Source organism: Megalobrama amblycephala, linkage group LG20 (genome assembly GCF_018812025.1).
Source record: "Megalobrama amblycephala isolate DHTTF-2021 linkage group LG20, ASM1881202v1, whole genome shotgun sequence".
In the NCBI taxonomy this organism is placed as follows: Eukaryota; Metazoa; Chordata; class Actinopteri; order Cypriniformes; family Xenocyprididae; genus Megalobrama; species Megalobrama amblycephala.
The window spans coordinates 23680688-23690388 of record NC_063063.1 but is presented as its reverse complement, the minus strand read 5'-3'; the positions used below and the strand labels follow the sequence as shown (position 1 = coordinate 23690388).

The 9701-nt window shown below is 39.0% G+C and overlaps 1 protein-coding gene across 1 annotated transcript; it reads right to left on the bottom strand.

Moving 5' to 3' along the window:
• Window positions 1–4561: 4561 nt before the first annotated feature.
• On the bottom strand, window positions 4562–8172 carry socs3b (suppressor of cytokine signaling 3b). Its single transcript, XM_048170728.1, has 2 exons — window positions 7933–8172; window positions 4562–6667 (listed from the first exon to the last, which is right to left on the bottom strand). Exon 2 carries the CDS (start codon window positions 6491–6493, stop codon window positions 5843–5845), a length of 651 nt encoding a protein of 216 aa, XP_048026685.1. The 5' UTR covers window positions 6494–6667; window positions 7933–8172; the 3' UTR covers window positions 4562–5842.
• Window positions 8173–9701: the final 1529 nt, after the last annotated feature.

Genomic DNA, 9701 nt, shown 5'->3' with positions numbered 1-9701 from the left:
ATACTATATAAATGTACGTGCAAAAGTTATCTTTTGCCAGTATTCCTTGCTGATGATGTCATTAAGTCAAGCGTGTGCAAATTATAGGGCAACAGAAAGACTTCACATCATTTAAACTAAAATAGTAGAGGGTAAAAAGAAGCAACATATAGAGAAAGAGAGTCTCCCTTATTTTCTTTTAGGATAGCTGTTACCAGCAGCAGTGTTTTGATGACAGTCAGTGCGTGTTAGTTTGCCATTTTGCTTTCAATGGGACAATTTCGGTGACATGATGTTGTTAACATAATGTTTTCATTCTGCGTGATTATAGGCAGACTTGATTACAGACTTTGCAAAGATGTTGTGTTAAACTGCGTTTCACAACAAGGAACGTATCTATCTTCACATGTGCGTAGGCCTATATGCAGGCACGCATACATTTGCAGAGTCTTCCCTGGGCCCCTGCAGCGGGCCAGGATGTATAAAAAATGGCCTCACATTCCTTTCCTGTTAAGTCAACCACAATATGGGACTGACACACGAGAGGACTGGTCTGTTTCCCAGCATACACAACCCCTCCGGAGTCCCATTACTTTCAGTCATTTAGTCAGACGCACACACAAACATGCACATATTATGTCCGCGATAGCTGGTTTTCCGTGCGGCTCATAACTTATCTGTTAATCGTAGTCATCAGTGTCTTCAACAGGAGTATCAACATAGCCGGGCTTACCGTAAGTTTGCAAAATTCAGGGAAGTCGAAACATAAGCATATCTAGACACGCGGAGGGCAGCTCAGTGGAGTATTGCTTCCCTAGGGTTACAGTAAGCGAATCAGTAGTGAGCAGATAGAAAGGTTACAGAGGTGATTTACTGTAAAGCCTCAACTGAAGCTGGTATTGACAGCAGTAAAACATAAACATCCTGTAGAGACCTGCTGTTTCTTATGTGCAGACGTGCGTATATTTTCACAAAGGCTGAGGAGAGTGCATGTTTAATGCTTAATGTGCTTTATATGTCAAGTTTTTTAATATTGAACTTGTAAATATTGAAATAAATATGCTTTGTTTTGGGAAGAGGGTGGTCAGGAAATTTCTGAACCCCGGGGCTTTGTGTTTTTTGACGGGCGTTGGCTCTGACCAAATGAGGCATGGACTTACTGACTGCAGCTTTGTTTTGAAAACACTAGAGAGGGAGAAAAAGAGAAGGAAGGCCTGAACGAGTGTGAAGAAAAGGCGGAGACTTCCCAAATACCGTAAAAAGAACATAGCGGGAGATACCACTTGGAGTGGAGTTATGAGAAGAGACTGTTCAGTGGTTCTTTATGCACGTATGTACGTGTATTGTAAATATTAACATATTTCTCGGAATCTAAACAAGCCGTGGAGTAAATCTCTCTCGTGGGTAAAGCTTACTCTGGCAAAAAACACACACATCCATTGCTTATGCTTGGCTGTCTGGTATGAATGTGAATGGAATTTACTCATAATGTTACAACACAACTAGTATAAAGAAATGGACGCATTTATCAATATAAAACTCTAAATATTACACTTAAAGGGTTAGTTCACCCAAAAATTTAAATTTCTGTCATTAATTACTCACCCTCATGTCGTTCCACACCCGTAATACCTTCGTTCATCTTCGGAACACAAATTAAGATATTTTTGATAAAATCCGATAGCTCAGTATGGGTGATTTCAAAACACTGCTTCATGAAGCTTCGAAGCTTTACTTTTTGAATCTCTTGTTTCGAATCAGTGAATCAAAAGTCACGTGAACCATTGAAATTTCGAAACACTTATGACGTAAAGAAGCCTCATTTACTGAAATCACATGACTTACATGCTCCGAACCACTGATTAGAAACAAAAGATTTGTATGAAGCATGAAGCAGTGTTTTGAAATCGCCCATCACTAGATATTGTTGAATAAAGAAGTCGTTTTTTTTTTTTTTGCCACACAAAAAGTATTCTCGTCGCTTCATAACATTAAGGTTGAACCAATGTAGTCACATGAACTGTTTTAAATACGTCTTTAGTAGCTTTCTGGGCATCTGAAAGTGTTAATTGTCTTGCTGGCGATGCAGGCCTCACTGAGCCATCGGATTTTATCAAAAATATCTTAATTTGTGTTCTGAAGTTGAATGAAGGTATTACAGGTGTGGAACGACATGAGGGTGAGTAATTAATGACAGAATTTTCATTTTTGGGTGAACTAACCCTTTAAAGAGGTAGTTCACGCAAAAAATTAATATATTCACTCACTTTGATTTTATTTCAAATTGGTATGACTTTCTTTCAGAATGCTCAAAATATCTTTTGAGCTCTGCAGGCTTGAAACAGCAGGGTGAGTAAATGACAGAATTTTCATTTTTGGATGAACTATCCCTTTAATAAGTAATGTAAGGATATGTTTACAGTACAATACAATGATGTACTAAAACCAGAAAAGTTTTTCCTTCGCATACAGACAACAATGTTGCCAAAACGGCCCCATTCACACTGATCTGCGAAAACATTTAAAAATTCTATATTGTGCATTCCAGGCCAGTAGTTGGCGATGTCACTTTGTAAATAAATACTACGAGGCAATAGACTGAACGCGTAATATGCATGCGCATGACGTCACTGTATTCACAAATTCACATTTTTGTAGCTTACATGGAGACAATAACGGTTTCACTTTGAAACCTGTTTTCAAAAGTGTGTGTTTTCAGGCCCCCAAAATGCCATTGTTGTGTAAATGAATGGCCAAAACGCGTGAAAAGTTTGCCGTTTTAGTTGAAAATGGTGCCGTGTAAATAGCCCCCAAGTATGATTATAAATATGCATTTATAAATATGTGGCTAAGAACTGAAACATTATTTTAATTTCCATGTATAACTATGCAAATCACAAAATAAGGAAGCTAAAGATACTGATCAATGAAAACTTAGGTTAGATCAACCAAAAATGAAAATTCTGTCATGCTGTTTCAAACCATAAGACTTTAGTTCATCTTTCTGTCCATCCATTGACAGCTACATAACTACCACTTTGACGCCTCAAAAAGTTCATAAAGAGATCGTAAAACTAATCCATATGAATTGAGCAGTTTAGTCCAAATTTTTGACTTGATTGCTTTATACAATGAATAGTTTGAATTTAGGCTTATATTCACATATAAACATTCAACACAAACATCAGTTGTGGTAAAAGGAAGCTCCAACATGTTTGCTTGACATGTGAGAACCAATGAGGTTTGTTCTCGTGTTTTACGCAGCACGTTTGAGCTTCCGCAAGAACCAATGAGGTTTGTTCTCACGCATCAAGCAGGTTCAGTTGAGCTTCTGTTTATGTTCACTGATCAATGTTAATATGTGAATAAAAGCCCAAATTAAATCTGTTCATCATATAAAGCGATCGAGTCTCTTCAGAAAATTCCGACTAAACCGCTCAATTCATATATGGATTCGTTTTACGATCTCTTTATGAACTTTTTAAAGCGTCAAATTGTCAGTTTTGTAGCTGGAGAGACAGAAAGCTCTCAGATTTCATCAAAAAGATCTTCATTTGTGTTCCAAAGATGAACGAAAGTCTTATGGGAACGACATGAGGGTGAGTAAATAATGACAGAATTTTAATTTTTGGGTGAACTAACCCTTTAAACCAGGTTCTGCTTTAATGCCTAATAGTGTGGATTTTTTTATAGTTTATCAAAAGATTAGACAAGAATCTACTGATATAACCACACCTTTTCATATCATCACTACCGATTCAAAAAAGTGTATTATGTAGTAAATAAAATAGGTTATCTTTCAATTGCAGAAGTGCTTTTGTACTACCATGATTAAAAGTCTACACTGTAAGTCAGAAATCTTATCGTGTCAAGCTCTATTGGGTTTGCTCAAGTTTATCAAGGCCTATTGATTTTTTTTTTTTTTTTCACTTAATGGCATTTAATGGTTTGTGAGTTACAACTTTTACTATGTGTTAATTACCCTCTAATATGCGGACGAAGAGCTGATAAAAGCCCTTAGTTAAATGGAGAGAAGAGAAAATTAATTAAGAGAGGGGGTTAATCAATGAAATAAGTGGAAGCGTGCAGATCTTAGAAACGCACAAACTGCAAAAAATGCATTGTAACTTTAAATGGAGTTACTATATTATTGGTTGAAGAACTAAAAAAGCAGAGCAGAGATAAAAACAAGTGTTAAATATGAGCTTGTGTCCATTTCACTCGCTGAAGTGATTTTTCCTGTAAGGAATGAAGAGTGACCAGGATTAATCCGTAGAGACTCTGGGAAGAAAGAGAGAGACAGATGCTTTAACTTTGATCAAAAGAGAAAGTACTCGGTGACATCCTGTACACACACCTCAAGGTAAGCCTCAGACCTGTTTTTCTGAAAACAAGAGCAGTTGTGGTATCTTCATCTGTGTGTGTGTGTGTGTGTGTGTGTGTGTGTGTGTGTATGTGGATGGAAGAAAATGTTTTCTGCAGAAACTGCCACATTAAATATCATGCATATTTAAATGAGACACAGCTTGAGGCCAGAGAATAACCATTGCATATTAAACAAGAATGCGAGTCACGCAGGGTGTTCCATTTTGTAAAAATAGTGCTCTTTAATATAAATTATGGAAATATCTTATAAATATAAATATGTGCAAAGGTTCTTGCTGCATTTTCTATGTTAATGCCTTTGTTTTCTGATCTTCAAGCTTGCACTGCGGTCATCAGACCAGACCTTAAGATGAGACATCTTTATAAAAGACAAGAGTAAAAAACATGCTGTCCTGTTGGTGGCCACACATGTAAACACCTTGATTTGACAAAATATGAACAAAAAAAAAAAAAAAAAAAAAAGTGAGAGAGAGAGAGAGAGGAAAAACAATCTACAAGTGGAACCATAAGCCCTTCCATAGACTCATAATACATTCAGTGAATAGCAGACGTCCTGCTAGTGAAACAAACACTGTGTCGTTGTCATTGAATGAGGATTTTGAAGCACACAAAGTACAAATGCTTCTCCGTGTGGATCAGAGAAGCACGGTCCTTCATGTCAAACACCACAGTAAATCAGTTAATAAGGTTTTTCATACTGTGCTTGTATTTGCTTCACAGTATATGAATGTCAATTTGCTCATATTGAATCATCAGCAATGTTCAGTCTGCCTTTTCCTAGCACAAATGAAACTACTGTTTGCTTTGGCTCCTGTCACGAACTAAGTAACAACAGTCCACTGAGGGGCCGTCTTCTCCAGAGAAGGCTAAGGCCCGAAACCGTCCTCGGGTACGGGCCTCTCGTCCGGTCAATACGTTCGCGCTAGTCCTTTTTCTTGACCCCCGCACACGGTCACCAGAGCAGACACGGCAGTGTCGGTCGTGAGCGGTAAGTAGCCACCCCGTTTGCGCCCCCACGCCCACTTATGAGGCAATTACACTTGGCAAGAAGCAGTGGAAATGTGTACGTCATTGCAAACACCCAGCTCTCGCTCCTTCCTTCCAGAAGAAAGTCAAAAAATGTTGAGCTAAAGAAAACAAGACTTGAGAGAGAGTCTCCCGATCGATGATGAGGAGCTGGACTGTAGCCATAGCAGCATACTTAACTCCTGTACTGATCAACTATCACTTGTGTTTATCTTCAGCAGTCCGTCTTTGAGACCGGCCGCCGGAACGCGGAAGTCCTTTATTGTCAACAGCTGCGGAGATGTCCGATCCACTTGAGTGGAAGTACACGTCTCGTGCTGTCCCTCAAAAGTTCACAATCCAGAGGTCGAAGGCACAGCTGGCCTGCAATACTGACAGACGCCGAGGTCTGGAGTGATAATCTCCACTTTATTCTTCTGCCCTTCCCATAAAAAAAACCCATCAAGAATAGCTAGATAGGAGCATCGTAGTCCTGGAGGAACTCTTGGAGTGGATGAGGCAGCTGGTCCCGTTTGGTGGACACATCTATATGACCGTTTAAAGTCTTTCGACAGAGGTGCTGCAGACTTGACATGCTAGAAGCCAGCGGACGCAGAAGCTCCAGAGGGATCTTCTCGCCACCGGAGTAAATGAAATACGCACTTCCATCGGCCGCGCTTCCGCCGTCTCCGACCTTCGACGAGGTCCCCATCCCTGCTGAGGGCATGTAATGATGGATGAGTTTGAGGACGCAATCAAAGCGTGGCACCGCCTGCTCGCTCCGGGGGTCGGTCTGCAGGAAGAAGGAGCAGGAATCGCATTGGATGCGCAGGTTTTTGGTGCCCGTAGTCGTTTTGACGCTGAGCGTGAAGAAGTGGTGGTGGTCCGAGCTGTCGCGCACCAAGAAGGTGCCCGGGGGCTCTGCGCTCAGCAGCGAACCGGCCTCCTTCCCGCTCACGGTGCTCCAGTAGAAGCCGCTCTCTTGCAGTTTGCGCACAGCCGCGAGCACCATCTGATACTGCGCCCGAGAACTGAAGGTCTTGTACCGGTGGGGGGGCAGGGGCACGCCGCCTTCAAAGGGGCTGCTGCTCATGGCGCTGTCAAACCTACTGTGCGTTACCATGGCGCTCTGCCCGCCCCCTGTACCGCCCGGCAACCACTGGTGCTCGGGGTCCAGGGCCGAAGGGCCGTCCCAGCCAGGGTGCTCATGCACCGGAGAGCACCAACACAACGCCCAGAGCTCTGGCACCTCTTCCTCATCCAGAAGAAATGTCGTCTCGGTGGGTATGGAAGGCAGCTGAAGGGAAAAGCCAAATGGAAAATGTCAGCATCAACCAAACAGTGAGAACAACAGAAGCCAGTGCCAGCAGACTTACATCTGCTATGACATCAGCTTTATTGGGGCCATTCATGGTTCTAATAAGTGGATTGGATGTTTCTCACATGTGTTCCTTATCATTAAAGCCCAACCCTCCCTCTCTAAAGAAACATCACATTTACGCATTAAGCGTTTCAATGATGTAATCACTGTATCTGAGGATAAATTATTGATATTTTAACATGTATTTCTTTAAACGTGTTAGTGTCTGTTTTTTAAAGTTACTAGTACATTTATATAGTATAATACTGGTATTTTGTCAATTTATCTAGTACTTTTTCCTCAATACTCCTGGTAACAACTTGCTGTTTTTGTTACTGAACTATCTGTATAGTGTAGATCAACTAGTCACTTTTGACTAGTGTGTATGCCAATCTTACTGGTACTTATTTTAATTTTACTAGTACTATTGCTATTAGTCACTATCATTACTAGTAAAAAAAAAATGCTATTTTTGTTACTAAATTATATGGGAATCAGTTTAGATCAATAATACTGGTAACGAATTATTGAATTATATAGAGATTTCTGGTTTTAATATCAATTATTCACTTTCCACTAGTATATAATCTAATTATAGCTGTTACTAGTACTAATGGTACTAGTTAAGCAAAGAAATCCAACAGTGACCATATGAGTACTTGTTGGATATACGAGATGCATTTGAAGCGCATGTTAAAACAGCTTGCAATGGATAAATTAACTAGTTGCTAATCGAAGCCTTATTTTTAGTCCAAGCTCGACCGTGTAAACCCGATATTGACTTCGATCGCTCTCTCGGGCTATTAGAAAACGGGTTATGAATGAGGTCCTCCAGTTCGTTGTGAATAACCCAATTCCTCATTCATGACACACGGGCTCTGTCTCGTGTTACACTGTAAATACCCCTTCACTCTCTTATCCTAACTGGAATACAAATTCACCGACTTGTTCGGGTTACATTGAGGTCGTTTAGTCGGACTGACCCACATCTATAACTCAAGCAGACTTCAAACTATTAGCTATGCGTTTAGCTCGCATTACAAAGATACACAGATTTTTTTTTATTTTTTTTTTAACTCGATACCATGTTGCACCGCATATACCGAGGCATGCATAACAGGCGGATATACTATAACACATATGCATGCATTTACAATAGACTATTACGAATTGCAGTACATTACAATAAAACGTTGTTTTACCTTCAAAGCGTTATCCGACTCAATCTTGGAGTTTGCAATAAAACATAGCTCCTTTTGTGATTCCCATATAACCGCTTATGCAAAATAGACCTTCTTTTAAAGGGATAAAGATCAGTTTCATGTCAGTTTTTTAACAGTTGATCAGAGATCAGCTGTGTAAAATCTATCAGAGGTAGTGGAGGTGTCCTGTTTGTGCCATCGAGTTGAAGTACCGACTGATATTTCTAAAGAGCTCCACCCCCTCTTCCAGTAAAGCAACCACACACAAGCACACACACACATAGACACACGCACGTGGCGGATTGCCAATAAATAATCAGCGTGACCCTTTTTTACGGGATTTCTCCCCCCTCCCTTCCCTGTTCACACAAGGTGAAAAGTTGCATTGCCCTTGCGGATATAAATGCGGTCGGTGTGTTATGACTGATGATATCTGACCACACACGTGTTGCATATTATTATGTTTTTACCGGTCTATTGTATTTATTCATTTATTTTTAGTTTTGCATAATCCCGTATAATAATGTAATTTACGGTCAGATGCATGATGAAACATTCCCGAAGAAATTCTTTTTTAAACTCATTTTGCATATCATCAGGATTTATGTTGACACAGAATTTCTGTGTCAACATAAATCCTGATGATATGCAAAATAATTAGAATGCAAGGCTACAATGAAACGTTAAGTATACAAATGTTCTATAGAACAGTATAGTATAGTATAGTCTATAGTATAGTATAGTATAGTATCCGCAAGGCTAGATCCCCTTTACTGAATTTGTTCCACACGCCATCTATAGGATGACAGCAGTAGACCACCCTCCAAAAGACATCAATGGGATATTAGGGATATTTGTGCATTAGTAAAGTCATGAATCAGAGGCTTTGGATATTTATGAACCGCGTGACTAAAAGAACTTATATTGCCCAATGCCGTGAAATATAGGCTACTAAAATCATATAGATTAGATTAAACTTTATTGTCATTGTACAGTGGCTAATTAAATACAGTTAGCATGTAATAATAAATATTTAATATTTAAATTAATTACTTTATTAGGCTACATTATTTAGGCTAATATTAAGATATGATTTAAATAATAATGGTGCAAGTGAAAATATTATATGGCAGGGTCAGAAATTAACCAGAGCTTGGAGCAAGAATGCCCCAAATACAAAATGTATGCTAAAATTACTCACTTTTGATATATTTCATAATATTTTATTCTGTGTGTATCTAGCTGTCAGATAGCACACATACATCTCAGAGATGTTTATTTGATGTGCGTGTTTACATCTGCAAGACCTGTTTTTGGAGTGTTTGCTCATCTGCAATATGTCTCGAGGACGTTTTCTGACGTTAAATAGACATTTAGAAAATGTCTTTAATATGTTTATGATTTAGAATGTAAAACTGACATCTTAAAGACATTTCTCAGATGTTTGTACAGCAGATGCTTTCCAGATGAAGTGCACTAACAGAAATCTTGCAGACTATGTGTGCTATGTGCGCAGAGGTTGAAATTAGATTGATGTGCAGATAATATAATAAAAAATACGAAACACTTAATGTGAAAAATGCACTCTTAAAAACTAATTAGAATGAATTTGTATTGTGATACGATATCTTGTGCATTATTTTGTATTTAATTTAACCTTCAAATTGTAAAAATGGCCCTGTAAATAAGTTTCAGCGATAAAAATAAATTTGGAAAAAAAAAAAAAAAAAAATGACAGGAATAACAATAAACCGACATTGGTTTTCTAT

Excerpts from the sequence above, each read along its gene's own strand:
- socs3b (XM_048170728.1), bottom strand. The coding sequence starts at position 6,493 with ATGGTAACGCACAGTAGGTTTGACAGCGCCATGAGCAGCAGCCCCTTT.